The sequence below is a fragment of the Chiloscyllium plagiosum genome, unplaced genomic scaffold (genome assembly GCF_037043375.1).
Source record: "Chiloscyllium plagiosum isolate Xiang-an unplaced genomic scaffold, Cpla_swu_hap1 HiC_scaffold_4, whole genome shotgun sequence".
Taxonomy (NCBI): Eukaryota; Metazoa; Chordata; class Chondrichthyes; order Orectolobiformes; family Hemiscylliidae; genus Chiloscyllium; species Chiloscyllium plagiosum.
In genome coordinates this window covers 27,558,225-27,582,902 of record NW_028270142.1, presented here as the reverse complement: position 1 = coordinate 27,582,902, position 24,678 = coordinate 27,558,225, and the positions used below count along the sequence as shown (strand labels likewise).

Here is a 24,678-nt window from a genome sequence, read left to right as displayed (position 1 = left end):
AGTTTTTGGCACAGGTTTCTTGCCAGAAACTGACCACTTTGTAATTGCATGTATTAGTGAGATTTTATTTTGTTTTTAATTTCAGGAGGCATAAGTTTACAGCTGCTCTGTATCATGCTTTTCATTATATATCTTTGTATTTGTATTATTTGTTTCAAATGTTTGAATACCAATTGTCTTAAGCATCTGATTGGGAGCCCATTTGAGGGGCAATTTCTCGCTTCTGCCTATGTTACATAGTGAATATTATCTAAAGTTAATAATTACTCCCTATTCCACTGGGCTTATTAATTTTTAAAAATCAGTTTACTCCACTTTATGCACCATAACAATTTTAACTGTGAAATGTTGAGTTCTTTTGAACTTATTCCTGTTGTAGTGGTTTCTTTTTATATATGCACCATGCCATTATTGCAAAATTTTTAGGATTGTCAGTCAGACTTACAATGTGGTGCACTTGCATGTGGTGGCACTACATATTGTAATACACAGGGCCATAACCTTTGTAAACAGAATATGTATATGAATTATGCCTGAATCGATAACAAAATAGATGACAATCATTTACTAGCTTATTTCTTTGGATTGGTCAGGACATTGCCCTAATCTGGTTCGACCGATCAGTCCACTTGCTAATCAATCAGCATTCTTTTTCATGCAACATGTATTAGTTTAATCTATGAAGTGGTATTCTTGCAAATTGTCTGAGTGCAAGATGAAAATCTTCTGCAAAATATATTTTTCAGCATTACCCATATTCCAAAATTGCCTGAAATATAGTATATCGCCACATTTTTCATTGTCTTACAGCATCAAATGAATCTGTTTATGGAAAGGCATTCTGAATGATAACCTTCGTTCAACTTGTTGAAATTACTTCCGATTCAACAGTTTATGCAGATTTTTTTTAAAAAACGCCTTTGGGCGTAGTTTGGTTTTGTGCATGATATGATTTTAATATATCATTCAGCACTTCAGTAATTATATCTTTATGAATTTATGCTGTAGCATTGGTGCAAAGTATATTTGTTTCATAGTTACTGTAGTATAAGTATACTCAAAACAATAGAATCTCACAACATAATAAGAAAACTTCATGTATGTGTCCATACTTTGGAAGAGTTATTCAATTAGTCCTACTTACCGTGCTATTTACCCTAGACCTTTCATATATTGTACAAACCTCCTGAAAAAATTAACTTCCATTACCCTCTTAGTTAGTGCATTCCAAATCACCATAACTCTTGATTTAAAAATAATTCTCCATATCTTCCCTCTTGTTCCTTTGCCTGTTATCTTCAATCTGTGATCTTTCATTATCAATCATCACAGTGTCAACAGTTTCTCAACAGTACAGCTGAAAGCTTTCATAGTTTTGAATACTTCTGTTAAATCACCCTTGGACCTTCTCTGCTCTCAGAATAATCCCAATTTCTCTAATCTCTGTTCAATTCCAAGGTACAATTCTCCAAGTATCAAAATTCATTTTCTGGGTACTGAAAATCGCCAAGTATTCTTTATTTTCTGGGGATGTGGTTTTTGTTTTGTATGCTACAAAATAAGAAAGCGTAGAATAATTTTTAAATGAAAATCGTACGTGGAATTTTGTTTGAATTTTTTCTTAAATGCCAAATTATTTGGCTGAAAATTTCCATATGTGACTTGCCTTTTGAATATTGCCACTTTGTTCTGAAGTCATTTTATAGTAAGTTTCCAATTGTATTTCAAAGCATGTTGACATCTTTCAATTTCTTACATAATTTTATAAAAAAATATACAACACAGTACTTCATCCATCATGTACCTAATGCGTCTTGATGAATCTAACTCCAGCAAAGAAAATAGGTGGCCTACTGTAGGACTGTGAAAATAGACAAGTCCCCTGGGCCGGATGGGATCTATCCTAGGATCCTCTGGGAGGCAAGGGAAGAGGTTGCCGAGCTTTTGGCATTGATCTCCAAATCATTGTCTACAGGAATAGTGCCTTAGGACTGGAGGATAGCAAATGTGGTTCCCTTGTTCAAAAAGGGTAGCAGAGACAACCCTGGTAATTACAGACCAGTGAGTCTTACTTCAGTTGTTGGTAAAGTGTTGGAAAAGGTTATAAGAGAGAGGATTTATAACCATCTAGAAAAGAATAATCTGATCAGGGACAGTCAGCACGGTTTTGTGAAGGGTAGGTCGTGCCTAACAAATCTTATTGACTTTTTTGACAAAGTGACCAAACAGGTAGATGAGAGTAAACTGGTTGATGTGTATATGGATTTCAGCAAGGCGTTCGATAAGGTTCCCCACAGTAGGCTATTATACAAAATGTGGAGGAATGGGATTGTGGGAGACACAGCAGTTTGGATCAGTAATTGGCTTGCTGAAAGAAAACAGAGGGTTGTAGTTGATGGAACATGTTCATCTTGGTGTCCAATTACTAGCAGCGTACTGCAAGGGTCGGTGTTGGGTCCACTGCTGTTCATTATTTTTATAAATGACCTGGATGAGGGCTTAGAAGGGTGGGTTAGTAAATTTGCGGACGACACTAAGGTCGGTGGAGTTGTGGATAGTGACGAAGGATGTAGTAGGTTGCAGAGAGACATAGATAGGAAGCAGAGCTGGCAAATGGAGTTTAATGTGGACAAGTGTGAGGTGATACACTTTGGCCGGAGTAATCGGAATGCAAAGTACTGGGCTAATGGTAGGATTCTTGGAAGTGCAGATGAGCAGAGAGATCTCTGTGTCCATGTACACAGATCCCTGAAAGTTGTCACCCAGATTGACAGGGTTGTTAAGAAGGCATACAGTGTTTTGGCCTTTATTAATAGAGGGATTGAGTTCTGGAACCAGGAGGTTATGCTGCAGCTGTACAAAGCTCTGGTACGGTCACACTTGGAGTATTGTGTACAGTTCTGGTCACCGCATTATAAGAAGGATGTGGAAGCTTTGGAAAGGGTGCAGAGGAGATTTACTAAGATGTTGCCTGGTATGGAAGGAATGTCTTACGAGGAAAGGCTGAGGGCCTTCAGGCTGTTCTCGTTAGAGAGAAGGTGGTTGAGAGGTGACTTAATAGAGACATACAAGATAATCAGAGGGTTAGATAGGGTGGACAGGGAGAGCCTTCCAAGTATGGGGACGGCAAACATGAGGGGACATAACTTTAAAGTGAGGGGAGATAGGGATAAGACAGATGTCAGAGGTAGTTTCTTTATTCAGAGAGTAGTAAGGGTTTGGAATGCTTTGCCTGCATTGGTGGTAGATTTGCCAAGTTTAAGTGCATTTAAGTCATCATTGGATAGGCAAATGGACGTACATGGAATAGTGTAGGTGGGATGGGCTTCAGATTAGTACGACAGGGCAGCGCAACATCGAGGGCCGAAGGGCCTGGACTGTGCTGTAATGTTCTATGTTCTACATGTATTCTGTTTACTCATTATTTGGTTGACTTCTCTATTAAAGTTTGGAAAAATGACTTAAAAGCAAACCAGCAAAGATGATCAAAGCATTTTAATCATTTTTGGTAATATAAAGGTTAGAAACCACTATTGAAAAGCAGTGTAGCCATTGAGTAAAAAAGTGTAAATTGCCACTTGCTTTTACAATCAAAGTAGGGGGGGTTGTCTACAAATGCTGAGCTACACCATTAAATAGAGGTCAGAGAAAAATGTGTGGCATTAGCACCTGCATTAACTTCAACAAAATAGTTTGTTACTTAACACCGAGATAAATGAGGGAATTATCTTAATTACGCAGTTAAATGCAGCCACCGGTGTAAAGATTCTCTTTATCGTTGTATCTGTTTTCTATACACGCTTGTCCACACTTTTGACATTTCAAAAATCTCAAGTCAACGCATCATAAAAGCCAAGAAAGTTTATCCTTTCATTACATCTTCCTTTTAGAGGTGCAGTGGCACCATTATAGTTGTGAATTTATTATTATTGGAGTGATTTCCATAATGGTGGAATTAGCCCCCTTGCATGTGGCAGTGACGCTAGCTGACCACAACAGGTACAGGAAGCATATGTCATTACTGTGCCGGAACGCATGTATCAGTGATATCTGCAGGCTGGGGATGAGGGCCCTTGGAGGGTGGGGAATTAGGCTGGGAGCTGATGAAACAGAATTTTCCCTCCATGGTGGTGTTTGTGGAATAAGTTTTGTCAGCCACCATTCCTTCACTGTCCAACCTTCTCCTGCCAGGGGATTGCTAAATGCTGATTTGAAGTTAGCAATTTAATTGTTTTCCTTTCTTTACCATTATCTGAGGCAAATTGTACCTCCCCTACCAGGGAAGGTAATTCACTTTAGGCAGAAAATCAAATGGACAGCGATTACTTTGACTCACCTGCTTAATTGGCTAATATGTGAGTCACTGTGCTAACCGTTGCATATTCTTACACTGTTTTTGACATGGAGGGTTTTCTCCCCATGGCCATCAGTCCTCCTGTCATCTCAATTAATAATTTTACCATTTAACGAAACACAAAGAACTATTGCAAGTCCAAGGAGTGGAGCAAACTAGCTGAAGCACCAGAGTTAAGTGGCAAGGCAATGAGTGTGAAACTGTTAAATTTGATGGTCCAGTGACCACGGTAGTTAATTGAGGGCTAATAACTGAGTTGGACTTGAGTTACCAGATGCCCCACAGCAACTCATCTAAACTCCTTAAACAGCAGCAATACACGACCTTGACCACCTGCGATAACAAGAGCAGCAGATGAACCCCTGTCAGCAAGATCCCTCAACATGTCACACACCAACCTGACATAGAAGTATATTTTCCTGCTCCTCGGATGTTGCCTGACCTGCTCTAATCTAGACTCTTGATTTCCAGCATCTGCAGTCCTCACTTTTGCTTAGTATATTGCTGTTTCTACACTGTTGCTGGGTTAAATCCTGAAACTTCCTTCTGAAGTACAATGTGAGTATACCTATACCCAAGGACTGGAGCAGATCAAGAGCCAGCTCACTACCATCTCAATGACAATTAGGGATAGGAAATAAATGTTGGCCCAGCCAGCTGCATCCATTATCCCCAGCAATGAATTAAAAAAATATATTTTGACGACAGGGTGGTGCAAACTATCTTAATACAAAATAAAATAATGAGTAAAATAGATTGAAGTAACAGGCCATCACTGGTTTCATTATTTTTTTAAAAAAGTGTTTATGCATTCAGTTGTGTCTTGCATCAATTTATTGACTTCAAACAATGTTGCTGTAAAATCTGAAACAGATGTTTAATCAGTTTTGTATAAGTGAAAATACTGGTTTTAAAAGATTTACTTGCAGCAAAGAGTACTCTAGCTAAATGTCAGTTGACTATTTTCCCTGCATAAAGTCAGATAATGGGCTATTGTTAATGATTCAAGTGTAAGTTTCACTCCTTTGTGAAGATGAGCACTTTTGCATGAGATTTTGGAAATGATCTTGGTTTCCTTGGTAGTAAAGTCATATCTGTCTTTTAGTAATATTTTGCTTCTGGTGATGTTCCAAATTTTGGTATTTTTGGAGCTTATCTAATACCCGTGGTTACCTGTGATTCTGAATTTATTCACGGTGATGTGAAATAAGTCAGAAGAATTCTAACTCGTAGAAACATATGGTTACACTACTAATTTCCCGTGTGTATTGATTTGAGAGACAGGGATGTAAAAGTCATCCATTTCATATTCTTTTTAAAAACTGCAAGTATCCGAAATCATACAGATATGTAATGTTGCAGCTGTGGTTGAACTAAAATCTTACCCTGAAATGAGTTGATTTATTTTACAGAGCTTTAAGTCTGGTGAGAGTAGACTTGTAAATGTAAGGTTAGAAACCCTAAAATTATCATTATTCAGTCCTAGATCAGTTCATGTGTTTTTACTTAAAATGAGACAGTAACAAACAAAATGCTGAGCTGCCATTGTCTCTGAGATTATTTCAAACTAAAGTTATGTAATTCTGTTTAACTGGGATGTATTTAACCAATGATGAAAATGGTCGTGCTCAGAAGAATGCCAAATGGAACTGATTGTTTTGTCCTTGGCTGATTAGTTTGATTATAAGGCATAGTAATATTTGAAACAATTAGTAATCATTTTTCCGTTCATTATTGGAATTCTAATTCCTGCTGTTGTAAAGGACTATTTGTTCGGTTTTCTCTCACGTTCATTGTATTATAAGCTTCAGTTTGCTTTCGTGAATGCTGACAATATTATTGGACATTGGATTAATGGCATATTGTGTCATCAGATGTGAACAAATGAATTAGAACAGAAGCAGGCCATATGCTGCCCAGAGTCTGGTCTGACTTTCAATAAAATCATAGCTGAATTTGAATTTTGAATTCCACCTTCTCATCTACCCCAATAATTTTTGATTCCCTTTCTTATGAAGAGTCTTAACCTTAAAAGTACTCCTTTTAATTTGACCTCCTTTTCCCTCCACCACCTGAGGCAGAGTATTCAAAAGTTGCACAACCTTTGTTTCTCCAGTAAAATTTTGAGCAAAGTTCAAATATTGTACAACAAATAATCAAGGTTTTGTTTTGAGGTAGAAAACTGGAATTTGAAGATTCTGTGTGTGTGTGTGAGAGATATATAGCCATTTTATAAGTTGATGTTATTTAACAGTGAATTAACTTTTAAAAATTTTTTGATATCTTTCACTAGTTTGTAAGCTAGACAATACCAAAATTGAGGCAACTACAAAGATATCTTGAAGCTGCTGTTATTGATTGAAGGACATTATATTATTATGTGTGGAGTATTTTACATTTTTGTTCATTTGATGCCGCCAGGAAGAGTGGACTCCTATTTTCAGATTGTTCTATAATGATCTCCTATGTAAAAAATTGCACCAACATATCAAATTCCATTATACAGTGTCAAATAGTGTATGTCAAAAGCACAATTGTTATGGTTTGTCTTCAGCCTGCTGCTGGTATGTTTCTATTCTTTCCACAAAGTGGTAATCTATCTGCATGCTCCTGTGTTTAATATAAGAGAAAATGCAAAGGAAGCTACTAGAAAGAAAAGTATCGCATCTCTCATCTGTTCCTTCAAATAAAAATTATATCTAAAAATTAAAACTGCTGTAGGTGTTCACGCTATGCTTTCATTTAGAAATATGTGGGACATTATTGTTCCAGTGCGAGTCAGCCCCTTTCAGGCACATTGATGACCCTTATCAGCTCAGTGTTGTGTTTTAGCCCTAATTTGAAAAGCTTCACCAAGTTTGCTTCCATAGAGTCAAACAGCATGGAAACAGATCCTTTGACCCAACCCGTCCATGCTGACCAGACTTCCTTACTGAAACAATCCCATTTGCCTCCATTTGGTCCTCATGATCTTATAAACCACAATGAGGTCACCCTTCAGCCTCCTACGCTCCACAGAATAATGTTCCAACCTATCCAGTCTTTCTTTATAACTCAAACATTCCAATCTTGGTATCATCCTTGTGCTTCCCAACCATTTGTGCTTTATTCCCTTTTAACTGTGTGCTTTCCCGGCTATCCTTTCAATTTCTTAATCTTTAGACCCATCTCTTGCTTTCGTAATTCCCTCCACCTTCAGCTCCTGATCTGTAAAATCTTGAATCTATGCATATGCCTCTATGGTGACATTTCGTTCCATTTCTGCATCATCTTTTAGATAGACTTCTGCAGCCTTTTGGTCTTCTGACACTGGTCCCTTGCAAATTCTTTCATTTTCTTTACTTCGCTTTGGTCGACAACTTTTAGCTGATCAGCCCCTGTACACTGAATTCCTTTTCCATCTCCTTCCAACTCAACTTCAAAAATTATTCTGGAATCCATTTTGTTCATCCTAGTCTTCAATTATGTTTCCTAATCACTATCTCTAGTTAAATTATTTTCCTCTTATTACTAGCACAGTTCTTTAATGTGCTTTGGAACTATTATTATTGTAGGCTATTGCTATCTTAATGGATAAGTTTAACCCCCAAAAATGGGTGGATGTTAGTTGGGTAGGGAGTGATTTTTCAAAAGAAAATTATAAATCTAAACCCAAACTGCTTCACATCTGCTTAAGTTTTAAACAGATTTGGTAAGACAGAGTTTAGTGGGGCGGGGGGGGTATTGAGGTAGTGGCATATGACCAACCTACTCCCAGGGAGTGAGCTCCATATTTAAATATTTCAATTAGACTCCATGCTCACATTATATGAACATAACTATTAGGAGCAGAAGTAGACCATTTAACCCTTCAAGCTTGCTCTACCATTTAATAAGGTCATGGTTGATCTGCTTTTGTTCCAAATTCCACATTTTCAACAACCTCTGGTAACTATAGACTCTATCTCCACCATATTTTGAGGCAGAGATTTCCAAAGCTGTGCAATCCTCGCGAAAAGAAACTTTCTCATCTCTGTCCTAAAAGAGTGAATCCCCAGTTCTGGACTCACTCAAGAGTTAACATTCTTTCCATGTCCACCTTATCAAAACCATTCAAGGTCTCTATAAACTTAAATTATCCTTAAACCTATTGAAATCAAGGGCATACTATCCAATCTTTTCTAAAAAAAAAAAGCAACCCATGCATTCCAGATATGAATGTAGTAACATTTCTTTGAACCTCCTCCAGTGCATTTATATCCTTCCTTAAATAAGAAGACCAAAATTGCATGTAGTGTGTGGTCTTATGAATGCCCTGTAAAATGTCCTTATTTTTATGCTTAGTTCCTCTCCTAATAAAGGATAGTTTTCCAATAGTCTTAATCACTTGTTGTGCCTGCATCCTAACTTGTTGTGACTTTGCATGATAACCTTTTGGACTTCAATTCTGCAGTTGACCTCCATATCTATAATTTTTTTTCCAACCAAGGAACAACTTCATGTTTTCCTAAATTATACTCCAAGGTTGTAGACAGATATAGAGGTTGTTATGTTCATGACATTCTTTCTTCCCTATCTTTGTGTCACTTGTGAATTTAACCACCATGTCTTCATCCCCATCATCTCAGTCATTGACTTACATCATAAAAACTTGAGAACCTTACACAATCCTCTGCAGGACCCCACTTGTCATTTGCTGCCAAACTGAAAAAGACTGATTGTATGCATGCCTTCTGTTTTCTGCCAGCCAGCCAATCCTTAGTCTATGTTCATATATTATTTCCTGCCCCATGAGCTCCTTTTTCACACAACAAACGTTTTATGTGGCACTTCGTCAAATGCATTCCAGAAATCCAAGTAAAAGACACTAGGCTCCTCATTAACCACAGTGCATAATCATAGAATCAGGCAACATAGAAACAGACCCTTCAGTTCAACTCATCTGCGCTGACCAGACATCCCAATCTGACTGAGTTCTGTTTGCCAGCATTTGACTCATATTGCTCTAAACTATTCCTATACATATGCCCATCCAGATACCTTTTAAATGTTGTAATTGTACCTGGCTCCACCACTTCCTTCCATAAATGCAGCACCCACTGCTTGAAGACCTTACCCCTCATGTCCTTTTTAAATCTTTCCTCTCTCACCTTAAACCTATATCTTCTAGATTTGGACTCCACTACCCTAGGAAAAAGACCATGTCTATTTACCTTATCCAAGCCCCTCATGATTTTAGAATGAGGTCACTCCTCCGCTTCTGATGCTCCAGGGAGAAAGATCTCAAACTATTCAGCCTCTCCATATAACTCAAACTCCTCAGTCCTGGCAACATTCTTGTAAATCTTTTCTGCACCCTCTCAAGTTTAATAACATCCTCCCTATAGAAGGCAACTGGAATTGAATGCAGTATTCTAAAATTAGCCTGACCAATGTCCTGTACAGCCGCAGTATGACGTCCCAACTTCTATGCTCAATGTTCTGACCAATGAAGGTAAGCATGCCAAGCACCTCCTTCACCACCCTAATTACCTGAAACTCCACTTTCAAGGGACAATGCACCCTCTACACTAGGTCTCTTTGTTTGGCAAGACTCCCCAAGGCATTTCCATTAATTTTGAGTCCTGCCCTGGTTTGCCTTACCAAAATTCACCACCTCACATTTATCTAAATTAAACTGCATCTGTCATTCCACGGCCCATCTGTTCAAGGTCCCATTGTACTCTGAGATAAACTTCTTCAGTGTCCCCTAAACCTATTTTCAAGACACCTGCAAACTTATTAACCATGCCTCCTATATCCACATCTAAATCATCTTTATAAATGAAGAAAAGCAATTGACCCAGTGTTGATTCTAGTGGCACATTGCTGGTCACAGGCCTCCAGTCTTAAAAGCAACTCTCTACTATGACCCTTTGTCTCCTACCTTTAAGCCAATTATGTATCCAATTAGCTAGCTCTCCCAGATCCCATGTGATCTAACCTTACTAACCAGTTTACTATGTGGAACCTTTTCAAATGCTTTGTGGAGGTCCATATAGACAATGTCTGTATTCATCAATCTTTGTCACCTCTTCAAAAAAACTCAATCAAGTTAGTGAGACATGATTTCCCACTCACAAAGCTAATCAGTCATTGGCTTTCCAAATGTATGTAAATGCTGTCCTTCAGATTCCCCACCGACACCCTACCAACCATTGACACAAGGCTCACTGGTCTGTAGTACCCTGACTTATCCTTTCTTAAAGAATGGCATCACATTAGCCAACCTCCAGTCTTCCAGCACCTGCCTTGTGACTGTCAATGATACAAGTATCTCAGTAAAGGGCCTCAGCAATCTCCTCCCTAGCTTCCCACAAAATTCTAGGAAGCACTTCATCAGGTCCTGGAGATTTATCTACCTTTATGCACCATGCTGACTCATCCTGATTACAGGAAGTTTTTTCCCAGGTGCTCAGTTATAACCTCCTCGATTCTGATGCCTTTCTCGTTACACATGACAAGATAACTGGCATATAATTTTATGTTTTTCTGCTTCCCTCCTTTCTTTCTTTCAGCTTTAACATTGCAATCTTAACCACAGCTCATATTTCTTTATTGGGCAGGAAATGCTCATAATGGTTCCCTTGTTACAATGTCTTGCACCTCTGGACCCACGTTTTGTTTATTTACTTTGACCACAATTTTGGCTTGAACTATCATCCCTTTGGTTATTTAATTGCTTCTACCCTCTGCTTCTTCAAATGCCTTCTCTTTTGTTCATTAAAATACATAATGTCACTAATATTCACTAGGGTAACTTCATAGACTGAACATTTATTTCAGTCTATGCTACAACAAGCTTTGACCCTGTTCAGCCAAGTTTGCGAAGTGGGGAGGCATAAAATATTTGTTTAATCCAATGCTCGTGAAGTGACTTATTCTCAGCAACGCTGTACTATCAACTGTACCAGCTGTGTCAGTTGGTTTTCCAGCACTCACTATTCATTGGATTAATACATTCCGATTTGACCTAAGGTATTGCAGTTTTCTTTCTTAAAACACACATTCTGAAATTTGACATGGCTTCAGTCCTGACTGCTGTATTTGAGAGTGTGTACCTGGCTGACGATGTGAGTTGCTAACCGTGTCTCTTTTTTTTCACTCTCTCACTCTTGCACCTGCTGTCTATCTCTTGCCCTTTGGATGTTCTCTGACCTGCTGAACGTTTCCAGCATTTTTGTTTTAATTTAGAGTCATAGAGACATAGAGATGTACAGCATGGAAACAGACCCTTCTGTCCAACCCGTCCATGCCGACCAGATATCTCAACCCAATCTAGTCCCATCTGACAGCACCCGGCCTATATCCCTCCAAACCCTTCCTATTCATATACCCATCCAAATGCCTCGTAAATGTTGCAATTGTACCAGCCTCCATCACATCCTCTGGCAGCTCGTGCCATACACGTACCACCCTCTGCGTGAAAAAGTTGCCCCTTAGGTCTCTTTTATATCTTTCCCCTCTCACCCTAAACCTTTGCCCTCTAGTTCTGGACTCCCCGACTCCAGAGAAAAGACTTTGCCTATTTATCCTAACCATGCCCTCATAATTTTGTAAACCCCTATAAGGTCTCCTCTCAGCCTCCAACGCTTTAGGGAAACCAGCCCCAGCCTGTTCAGCCTCTCCCTGTAGCTCAGATCCTCCAACCCTGGCAACATCCTTGCAAATTTTTTCTGAACCCTTTCAAGTTTCGCAACATCTTTCCGGTAGGAAGGAGACCAGAATTGCACGCAATATTCCAACAGTGGCCTAACCAATGTCCTGTACAGCCGCAACATGACCTCCCAACTCCTGTACTCAATACTCTGACCAATAAGCGAAAGCATACCAAATGCCGCCTTCACTATCCTATCTACATGCGACTCCACATTCAAGGAGCTATGAACCTGCACTCCAAGGTCTCTTTGTTCAGCAACATTCCCTAGGACCTTACCATTAAGTGTAGAAGTCCTGCTAAGATTTGCTTTCCCAAAATGCAGCACCTCGCATTTATCTGAATTAAACTCCATCTGCCACTTCTCAGCCCGTTGGCCCATCTGGTCCAGATTCTATTGTAATCTGAGGTAACCCTCTTCGCTGTCCACTACACCTCCAATTTTGGTGTCATCTGCAAACTTACTAACTGTACCTCTTATGCTCGCATCCAAATCATTTATATAAATGACAAAAAGTAGAGGGCCCAGCACCGATCCTTGTGGCACTCCACTGGTCACAGGCCTCCAGTCTGAAAAACAACCCTCCACCACCACCCTCTGTCTTCTACCTTTCAGTGATAAAGGGGAGCTCCACTTCTTCACTGGTTGTTTTTTTAATGTCAGGAGAGATTAAATGGAAGTCTTATCTATAATCTTAAACACAATTACGAAAAATAGACAAGTTTTTAGACCTTCCCTTTTAATTAAGCTGTTTTTTCTGACTTCACAAATGGAGTTAAACCTGTCTCTCAGAGATGATCCTGCAACTTTTTTTGAACTGCATTAAAATGCCTGATTGCAAGCATAATGAGTTGTAGTCATTTTCTAACTAACAGAGATGTTGCTACATACCTCTGGAGTAGATGGGACTTGAATCAGACCTTCTGATCCATAGGTGGGCATACTACTTGGGTACCACAAGTGCTCCTCATAATGATAAAAATCACACAACACCAGGTTATAGTCCAACAGGTTTAATTGGAAGCACTAGCTTTCGGAGCGCCGCTCCTTCATCAGGTGGTTGTGACAAAGCTAGTGCTCCCAATTAAATCTGTTGGACTATAACCTGGTGTTGTGTGATTTTTAACTTTGTACACACCAGTCCAACCCCGGCATCTCTAAATCATGACTATCCTCATAATGAGTTATATAGTTAACTTTATTCAGTATGCACCTATTACTGTTTCCCAGAGCACAAAAGCATACAGAAAATCTTGAAGTTTGAAGCATGTACTCGCATTTTCACAAGTTTGAAAACAAAATGAAAATTAAGAATTATCTAATTTTGTGAGAGTGTTCTTTTCTTGAATTCATTGACTGCGAGAAGCAGTTAATCCTTTTCTTAAACTGATGAAGATATTTGATTTCATGTTCTTGATTATAGCATTGAAAATGAAGTAAGGCTGCAGTTGCCTGAAACGATTGAAATGTTAATGCATTTCGGTAGTACTTGCCAACTGCAATAGACTGTTTAAAGTATTTTAATAAGCATGACTGTCTCCTGGCATAACACAAGCAACAAAGAAAACTGAGTTTTTATTTCATTGAAAAGTTATTATAATTTTGTTCATTGAGTTTCATTGAATTTAACTTCCAGGCATGTGAATTTTAATCTGTCAGCTCTTCGCCCCAAGAAAACATCCAAAACTTCAATAAAATCTGAACAACATTTTTGCAGTTATTTTACTTCCTCGTTTATGGATGGTTCATCTAGCTGTTGAAAGGTTATTGAAATCAGCCAAAACGATTCTTCACTGACTCCAACTCTGGCACAAAGCTTAATGAGCACGTGAAATTTTTGATTTTGTCCACATTTATCTGCAGAGAAACACCCTTCAGCCATCCAAATTTGGTGTGAATCTATTGTATACATTATAAGGACATTTACTGTAAGGATGCTATGTGAGATGATTACAGGCATGGTGGTTGTTGTGACAGTTTGAGATAATGAATTCAGAGTATTACTCCAGTCCATTGCTGCATTGGAGTATTGGCTCAAGAGAGTTTAATTTTAATAATGTATTAGTTTACCCTGCAGCATTTTGGCATCTGTAGTCTAAATGCGATTAATGAAACCATGTGATTGGTTTTCTTCCCTGTGGGAAGTGGCTAGCACCTCCTTCTTGGCATACCATAATTAGTAACTTACCATTTGGGGGATTGCAGATATGATGCCACGTCTTATCACTTTGCTATATGACTACATCATGTTGCTAATGAGCTTCTGCATTTTCTAAATTGTAGCTATAATGGTGCTTTGTCAGCAGTCTTGGCCAGAGTTTTGGAAACTGTGTTGATCTTTGCAATACTGAAGAACTGGAAAATGGAACTTGACCCATAGGAGCAAAAGCTGCTGCAGCTTTCTTCTGGCTTTTCTCATCAATTTCCTTTACTCGGTTCCTGATTGCTTTTCCCACTCTTCACTACTGTTGCTATGTACCAAGCTATTCTGTCTAACTTTCCCATTGCAGCTTGAAGGTTCCAGTCTTGTGTGCTGCCAAGTTATAAAATGAAGGGTTGGGGGTGAGAATTGTAGTCTAAAGGTCGAGTGATATGATTTAGCCCACACACTACTTAACATAGCGAAACGGTCGCAAATTGATACAGTTTAACAAGTTATTTTTATGAAGCTGCAACTGAGAGTGTAAAACTGAATAATTTGATTAGCAGTGCAGAGTTGCACATTTGGGAAGTGGAAATTGTTGTTCAGAAATTTAAGAGCATCAATTAATATAATACCTGTTCTGGGGAATCAGTATTATATCAGTGCAGGTGACATTATGATGACCGTAAAAAAAATAATGACAGCCCCTTGATTGACATTCTTAACTAAGTGTAGCAGCTTAAACCGTCTGTTGGTAACATGGCATTCTGTCCTGTCCTGCGACATTTGAATTCTAGCCATGAAATCAATGAAGGTAGCCATTAATAATTATTAAGAGGAATAAAAATTATTGATAAGCTTTATCTATTATTTAATAATATTGCTTTCGGAAAGTAGTTGTCCATTTCATTGAACAGTTTTACTTGCCGAAAGGAGCATTTTTTAAAAACAATGTTTATAGCTCATATTTTTAACAAGTTTTAAAATTTTACCTATCAGAATTTAAATGAAACCCTTTACATGTAATCTTTATTGGTTACACAAGATGTGCATTCTGCCAATTACAGTTGAAAAAAATAATTGACATAGCACCTACAGGCATTTTGATTCGTATTATTGTTTGGTGGATATAGTTTGAGCCTGAGTCTTTATTTAATTAAACATTAATGAGAAGTGATTGCTGAGAATATTTATGTGTAACTTTTTTTCCAATCAAGATGAACAAGCAGTGCTAACTGATTTCTGTAACTTCTGATATCTTGAATTCTGTAACTTTCTATTAGGGAAAACCTGATAATAGTTTTCAGATTTATAGAGTTACTTACGTTGTTTAAAAATCCTTTCATGGGATGGGTTGTTGGAAGATAGGCTAGTTGTGTTGTGGAGGTTTTAAACTAGCTTGTCGGGGGAATGGGATGCCAAGGGTGAATTTGGATAGATTAAAAGCAAAGGTAATCCTTGGAAAGTAGAAAAGCTGTAGCAGAGTGGAAAGCAGCAGAAACAAATCAGAGCTTCAAATTGCACAATAGTGTAAAAAAGTAGAATTGAAAACAATCTACCTGAATGCAGCATTCACAGTAGCATAGATGAGTTGGTAGTGGTAGTAGAATGAAAAGGGTATTGTTTAATTGCCATTGTGAAGACCTTGCTGTAGGGTGATCAAGTCTTGGAAGGTGAATGTTAAAGAATAGTCGAACTTCAAGAGGGATGAAAGGTGATGTGTTAGTGGTGGCAGTGATTGACAGGGACAGTGAATCAGTGAGGGAAGAACAAAATGTAGAATCTCGAGTGAAATGAAGGTCAGTAAACATAAACAGTAGTGGTTTACATACCATGGAACAGTTTTGGTATTGTAGGGTATACATGGTATACATCAAGAAATTAGAGATGCATGGAGGAAAGCGAATGCATTATCATGGGTGACTTCCATTGACATGTACACTGGGCAAATCTAAAGAGCATCAAGGCTGTGGAAGAAAAACTCTTGGAATTTGTTTGAAATGGTCTTCTGGAGCAATAAATTGAGGAACCATGGAGGGCATAGGCCATTGTAAATCTCGCATTAAAGAATGACTAAGAGCTTATGATGGTGAGGCAATGGCGTAGTGGTAATGACATTGGACCAGTAATCCAGAGCCTCGGCTAATGTTCTGGGAACATGGATTTGCATCGCAGTATGGCAGATTGTTAAATTTGAAATCCACACGTTCTGAAATTAGAAGTTAATCTAATTGCTGTCCCTGTCATTTATTGCTAAAAACATTTGGCCCATTAATAACCTTTCTGAAAAAATGTCTGCCATTACCTGTTCTGGCATGCATGTAACTCCAGTTCCACGACAGTGCAGTTGACTCTTAACTGCCCTCTGAGCAATTAGGGATGGGCAATAAATGTTGTACTAACCAGTGACAACCTCATCTCATCATTGGATAATTTTAAAAAATCTTGTTTTATAAGGAGCTTTAGGGAATAGTGACCATAGTATGATTGAATTTTCAAGTAGTCCAAACGTAGCATCTTAAAAATAAACCTGGGCAATTTTGAAGGTATAAAGAAGAAGTTGCATATAGTGGATTAGAAAAATAAATTTAAAAGTTTGGCAGTAGATAGGCCATGGCTAGCATTTTTTTAAAAACTGCTTGGTTTTCAAAAGGCAAAAATATTCTACAGGAAAAGCAGAGAGCCATGTCTAAATTTAAACTAAAGATAGTATTTGATCAAAGTGCTGGCTGGAGAGATAGTTGATACATTGGTGATCATCTTGCAAAATTCAATGAATTCGAAAGCAGTGTCTGAAGATGGGGAGGTTGCAAATGTAACCCACTGTTTAAGAAAAGAGGGTACATTAAAACAGAATATACAGATCTGTTAGCCTGATGTTAGTAGTCAGGAAATTATTAGGATCTATTATAAAGGATGTGATTAGAGGATACTTAGAAAATAATTGTCTGATTGGATAGAATCCACATGGATTTATGAAGGTGAAATCATTGTTTGGACACCTGGTAGAATGTTTTGAGGATGTTACGAGTCTCCAACATAATCATTTATCATAGTGAAATGAAGGGAAACGTCTTCACTTGGAGGGTGGTGGATCTTTAGATTCTGTATCTGAGGAGGCTGTGGGATTTCATTCATTAAGTTCAAGATATATTTATAGATTTACTGATAGTTATTGATGATAGCAAGGGATATGGGAATAGTGCATGGATATGATTAGTCATTATCTAGAATGATGAAACAGGTTCGAGAACTGAATGGCCAAGTCCTGCTGTTGTGTGGGGTCTGCACCATCCCTAATAGATCTTGAGAAGCTTTAAATGCTCTGGTTATTTGGGATAGTTATATGCCCATTTGGCATGTTTCTGGTTTGAGGAAGCAACGGATTGGAGATTTAAGTAGTAGTCAAATTTGATGGTCAACTTTTGAGTCATCAGCCTTGTGGAATTTTAATGTCTGGGATGTGGCTGGCCAATTTTTATTTTGGTAATGGGCATTTTAGACTTTCTGTAAACAGTATTTTAAAAGAAAATGAGTTAAAATTATATCTCTTTTCTGGTCTCTACCCCAAATAATAGCCATCAATACACAAAGTAAGTTGGGCATTTGTGAAAGCCCTCTGCTATCTTGAGTGATTATTATTAAAAAATATGTGTGGGTGTTACAGATTGATTATTAAAATTCTCATCAAGTTAAAGCACGTGTAACTAAATTATACTATTGCATGCTGCAGGTTTCCCACTATCTGTAATAGTTTCCAATTATTCAGACTAGCAATTCTAAGATTATAGTTGGAATAAGTTATTGTTTCCTCAGTTTTTTCAGACTTGCAAAAGTTTGTACGCATAAGCATAATAATGTGCTTGAATGTTAAATCCCTGACCAGAAGTAGATTTTCTGCGGGGATCAAACTATGAGATAATTGTCAAGTGGTGCCCATAGATTTTATATCAAATATATGCAGCAGTACTCCCTTCTTCAGAGTTAATAGTTAAGAACCGTGCTTAGTGTTTTGTGTAATATTATTTATGGGCAGAGTCTGACCAGAAAATATTTCAGCAGTGTAAATCTGATTATAATTCTGCTTAAAATTGAAAAAATGGTTTCTTTTTTTTTGTTTTGTTTTACAGTTCAATACCAAATGGAAATGATGAGGAGCTTGCGTCATGTTAACATAGACCACCTCCATGTTGGCTGGTACCAGTCAACCTACTATGGCTCTTTCGTCAGCCGAGCTCTGTTGGACTCCCAGTTTAGTTACCAACACGCAATTGAAGAGTCTGTGGTCCTCATCTATGGTCAGTGACGTTTTCCTATTCATTTCTTCTTCACTGTTTACCTGGCAGTGCTGCCTGGCAGTCCCTCTCAGTAAATACCAGCCCAGTGTCTGCCTCAGCCCCAGCAGCAGTTCAGTCTAGACAGGGTTTCCTTCTTTCTGTTTATTTTTCTTGCTATCAGAGCCCTGATGTGTACATTCTGGAATGCTGAAGTTGCTGCTTCAATTTTTTTTCATTCCTCTTCCCCCTTGTTGATGGCGGGTGGAACAGGACCAGATGTCTAACAAAAACTGATTGCTTGAGTCTGGCTCAGTACGTGACCTTACAGTTATGACACATTTTGCCAGATTGCGCCTCTGACAGGCGCTCACAAAACGTAGACTGTTCTTAGCACAAAGATTTTCTTTTTTCTGCCCATTTAGTGGCGTTTCCTTTACTCACTAAACCAGATGTTCTGTGCAGTATCATAGCTGTAGGTAAAACATCTTTATTGCCTTCCCCAAGCTCACTGTTTGCCATAGCTGGCAGGCTGTTACAAAGTTTCCAACCGAGAAGTAAATGTTACATCCTGAATATCTGTCAGAAAAAATACTAATGAGCACGATTAATCTTTGGGTAACACAAAAATTGTTTCAGTATGTTAACAATCGGATTACAGTTGAAAAGCTGTTAAAATATACTTTATTCATTGGAATTTTTTTAACATTTCCTCCTGAATTTTCCAATTTTATCAAATTTTTAGTTCTATATAATTGTGTAGGAATTTGTTTTGTTTCTGTTCAGATTTTCATTTATTTGAAAATACTTAGTATGTTATTTCAAGCTTGGCAAATATAATTAATATGGAAATAAAACCCATGTACCTTGAAGATGGTGCTGTTGAAATATGACTAAACCCAAATCTTTTTTCAGAAGAAAACTGCATCAGTTTCATCTCTTCAAGCACGAAACTGAAATTACGTTAAGTAACTTGATTTCACTGGAAGCATTTTGAAGTTCTTGCATCTGGGTTGAAACTACTCTTTGTATGAAATCTACCAATGCACTTAATAAGTCTGTGCAGTTTGCCTGACAAGAATAGGAGCACCAATTTTCCACATCATGCATTTTATGAGTAAATAGCAAGCTAAGGAAACTGGAGTTACCACAAGTTTCTCTTCAATAACTCCCTATAGGTTGTCTGTCCATGCTTCCTATTCAGAGAATGTTGCTTAAAACTGATTGGACAAAGGCCAGATATGTAACTTATAGAGTCCTAGAGGTGTACAGCACGGAAATTCCAAGACATTTGTAGATAATACGTTCCCTTTGAATGTTTACTAGTACTAGATACTTTTTCCCCACATTTTCTGGACACTGTCATCTTTAAACATTCCCAGGTCTGTCTGATTTAGCATGATTTAAATAGAACTTAAAGTTCTCTTTACTCTGTCCCAACAATGTACCTCGCACTGCCCTCAAGAGCACAGGTTTTCCATTCCCCTCACAAATATAGATGTTTGAGAATCAGGTTCTCTCCCCAAGGCGGTTTTTTTGTTTTTTCAGACTCATTCCAGTTTATAGTTCAAGAAAATGTCTGGAGTTTGACTTGACTGACCAAGAATGTAAAACATAACCCCTGGATATTGGTATTCTATCAAAACAACTTATTCCATCAGTACAAGAGCTCATATTTAGACAAAGTTTAGTTTTCCCAACAAGTGTACAAAGATTACTGCAATGAGATATAGGATCCTTATATGCAGCATTTTTATTAATTCATAAATTTGAGAGTGCAGTTATTGCCCTTGACAAAGTGATCTTTAGTCTTGAATCATTGCAGCTCATCTGATCGTCTCATAGTGGTGATTACATAGAATGGGGGAGGGGTGTTCCAGGATTTGGGCCCAATAACAATGAAGAAAAGGTGATATATTTCTGCGTGAGGATTGTGTATACCTGGGAAGAAAATGCAGAACTACTGATGTAATAATGTGACTGTTGCCTTTTGTAAAAATAGGTTTTGGCAATGATGTTGATTGAAGGTGTCTTGGCAAGATGCTACATCATCTAGATTTTGCACTCCAGATGTGCTGGTGATGAAGTGAATGAATATTTAAGTCATGATTGAATGAATATTTAAGTCATCTTGGCTATTGTTGTATATTTTACTCATCAGGCATGTGGACAGTGTTCTATCATGCACTGATGTTAATTGTTATTTATTCCTTAGTTTCACCAACACACATTATCAAGTTGTTGTTTGTGAAATCTTACTGAATGAAAATAGCCTTTTGCCTTTTTTTAACAGAACTTCATTGACTATTAAGTATTTTGGGATGTGTTGAGGTTGGAGAGCCACTGCATAAGTGCATCTTCCCTTGTCGAATATGGGCAAGTTTTGTCAAGTCAATGTTGGCTGGTCCAATTAAATTTCAGGTTAATGGTTTGAATTAATATTGTAGGCAATTCAGTGCTAGATGTCATAAGGAACTTGTTCATTCTCTCACTGGAGATGGTCATTGTTTGTCATGCACATTGCTTGCCACTTATCAGTCAAGTCTGAATCTTGTCCTGGTCTTTATGCATTTGGGCATAATTTTATTTGTGATTTAAGAGATGAATGACATTGTGCAATTTCCAGTTGTCTGCAGACATCCTAACTTCTGGGCTGGGCTTAGGACACTGATGTGAAAAATACTTGTCGTGTTATTCCTGGTCTTAGACAGAAACAATTGGTCTGCAGCAACCACAATAATCTTCCTTTGAGCGAGAGATAATTCCAGGGAGTGGAACGCTTGCCATGATTTTTATTTGCTTCAATTTTTTTTTAGCCTTCTTGATGCCACACTGTATTAAACATTGCCTCGATGTCAAGGACAGTTACTGTCACCTCACCTTCTGTTCATCTCTTTTGTCCATATTTACACTACAGCTCAGTAGCCCAGGCAAAACCCAAACTGAGCATCAGTGAGCAGGTTATTGGTAAATAAATGCCGCTTAATAGTTATTGTCAGAGATCCTCTTCTCTAAGTTTACTGATGATAGAGTGTACGTTGATGGGGCAGTGATTGACTGTTGGATTTGACCTAGATTTTGTGAACTGGATACATTTGGGTAATTTTCTACTTTGGCTGATTGATGCAAGAGTTTCAGTACCTGTGTGGCTTGGTCAGAGATGCAACTCATTCTGGAGTTTTTAACACAGCAACCAGGGTGTTACAAGGCCAGTAAACTTTGCTGTTCACAGCACAGTCTTTCTTGATGTCATATGGAGTGACTGAAAATGGCTAAAGACCAGGTTTTTGTAAGGCTCAAAAAGGCTAAGTTAGATCATCCGTTGAACACATCAAACTGAAAATGGCAACAAACACTTCAGTCTTGACTTTAGGACCACTGTGCTGACTGCCATCATTATTGAGGTGATGGTCCTGAAAAAGTTAATGTTGAAGACAGCATTAAGCTCCACCCAATGTGTATAGCAAAGCAGAACGTCTTAAGATCTTGTAAGTTGAAATCTTCATAACAGTTCTAACATCCTAATATAATTTTCCCTGATTACTGTTATCCAATAGGTGACATATAGTTTAAAACAAGATCCTCCTCTTGTAAAGACTGCAGTGATTAAGATGCTAGTGATTTTTCTCAAGGCTGTATTCCAAACAAGGCCTTTGACTTAGTCAAGGAAAGAGGATGGTGACAACAAACTACCTCAACACAAAGTTTGATTGACCTGAGAATACTGTCAGCGAACGCTTCCATTAGATTCCATTAAATTGCGATTATGCTCCTAACTATTGTTTTGAATAGATGCATCTCTAATAGATTGGTGAGGAAAGGTTTTTCACGCTCTGTTGATGTTCTCACTGCTTGCTTTCAAGGTTTTTCTCTTAGTTTCTTCCTGTTGTAAGATGACAGACCTAAAACTTCAAAGTTGCTCCTGTTTCCACAGATGCAGCCTATCCTTTGTGTACTTTGAATATTTTCTGACCATAATTTGTCCTCTTCATTATGAGGCAAGGTTATCCCATGTCTTATTTCATTGTGTCTTTGTTTTGTCAGTTATCCTGTAACTGGAGAAGTCTAATAGTGGAGCAGTCAATATGACTGACACCACAGTCTTAACTTTTTATGTTATGTTGACATGATATCATTTGAATGATTTTTCTACTAAATGTATGCAGTTTTATCAATAAACTTCTTTTCTGTCCTTTATATTTCAGATCCCCTTAAAACTGCACAAGGCTCCCTTTCACTGAAGGCATACAGATTGACTCCAAAATTAATGGAAGTTTGTAAGGAGAAAGATTTCACACCTGAAGGGTATGTTTGTCCACAGAGAATAATTAAAGAAAAGCTTAAATAAAGTAAAAATACTGTGGATACTGGACATCTGGAATAAAATGAGAAAATGTGAGAGAAACTCAGTACGTCCAGCAGCATCTGTGGAGAGAAAATAGAATTTTCTCCGGCACTTTTTCATTTTATTGAAGAAAAGTGTCTGACCCAAAAATTTAGCACTCATTTTGAAATCTATTTATCTATCTATTCTGGAAGCACCCTATTAAAGACAATAAGACCTTAAGCAGGAAAGCAGTGGACCGTTTGGCCCCTTGAGACTGTTCTGCTATTCAATAGGATCATGACTGATCCAACATTCTTCATGTCCACTTTTCTGTCCTTTCCTGGTAAACCGTGATTCTGCTACTGATCAATAATCAATCTATCTCAGCCTTAAATATGCACAAGGACTCTACCCCTGCTCCTTTCTTTGGCAAGGAGTTCTGAAAACACAAAACTCTCCTCTAAGAGAAGAAATTCCTCCTCATCTTAGTCTTAAATTGGCATCCCTTTATTCTGAGACTATGGTCTTCTGCTCCGGGACTCTCCCATGAATGTAAATATCCTCTCGGCATTTACCCTGTGAAGCTCCTTAAGAATCCTACGTATTTCAGTGAGATCACCTCTCATTATTCTAAACTCCAGTAAGTAGAGTGCCAACTTATTCAGCTTTGCTGAATGTCATTAAGACAATCCTCCCATATCAGGAGTCATTCTAGGGAACCTTCTTCGAACTGCTTCCAATGAATGGTACCTTTTCTTAAGTAAATGAACCTAAACTGTTCACAGTACTGCAAATGTGGCCTCAGATGCATCTTGTACAATTGAAGTAAAGCTTCCCTACTCTTGTATATTCCAACTCTTTTGAGATAAGAGTCAACATTCCATTAGCCTTCCTCATTACCTGCTACACCTGTGTGCTAGCTTTCTGTGTTTCGCGCATAAGGTAATTTGTGTTGCAGTTTTCTTTTCATTTAAGTAACTGTTCTTTTGTTCTCCCTTCCAAAATGAACAAATTCCACATTTTCCCACATTATACTCCATTTGCCAACTTTTTTCCCCACTTAGTTAACCTATCAATATCAATGGCACTAATCTGCTTTTGGCCCCATTCGTTTGACTGATCCTACTACTTTAGTGATAATGATGGTACATAATTCCTCCCCAGTATTATTTAGTGTTAACTAAATGCCCAAAGTGTCTCCTACTTTAAAGATTGATACAAATATTCTGTGTAATTCCTCTGCCATTTCCTCGTTCACCAAAACCATCTTCCCAGATTCATTTGCTAAGGGGCCTCTGTTCTCTTTGACCCCTTTCTTCCGCTTCCTATATTTAAAGAAGCTTTTTTGTCAGTTTGTATATTCATTGCTAGTTTGCCCTCATAGTTTATGTTCTCTGTCTTTATTATCATTTTGGTCCTCCCTTGTTGGACTGTAAATTTATCCCAGTCTTTGGGGCTGTTAGATAGCATGTAACTTAATTTAGAAAGTGCATCCAGAATTACTTTGTGATTTAATGTAATTTGCTTATATGGACTATCTGACAAGTGAATTTATGAGCCATGAGAAACATGTCTCATTGCCTTGAAATCTGTGATCTCATTGAATGTCGATGAAGTAGTTTTGTTGCCTGTTTTCTTCATTACAGTTTGCGTTACTTTTACTTTCTTTCACAAACTAAAACCTCCTTTACTAGCATCAGGTCATAAACTTGTAACACGTAAAGTTCTAGTTTTCTGTTTTCCACACATTCCAAACTAAAATACTGTTTTACATCCAAATAAGTAAATGGTTCATTGTAGTAACTGCAGTCAGTCTCCTCAAACATTCAAGTAGTCCAGATTTTGGAGGGGTGACCGTGGTATAGTGCTAATGTCTTTGGGGTAGTAATACGAGGCAAAGGCTA

The 24,678-nt window shown here is 38.0% G+C and overlaps 1 protein-coding gene across 1 annotated transcript in view; it reads left to right on the top strand.

Annotated features, from left to right (window-relative positions):
* eif3hb (eukaryotic translation initiation factor 3, subunit H, b) overlaps nucleotides 1-24,678 on the top strand; it is a 113,256-nt gene that overhangs the window by 37,037 nt on the left and 51,541 nt on the right. Inside the window, exons 3-4 of the mRNA XM_043688999.2 lie at nucleotides 18,304-18,471; nucleotides 22,653-22,752. Coding sequence (XP_043544934.1) covers nucleotides 18,304-18,471; nucleotides 22,653-22,752 — 268 coding nt within the window. The remainder of the gene's footprint in view (nucleotides 1-18,303; nucleotides 18,472-22,652; nucleotides 22,753-24,678) is intronic.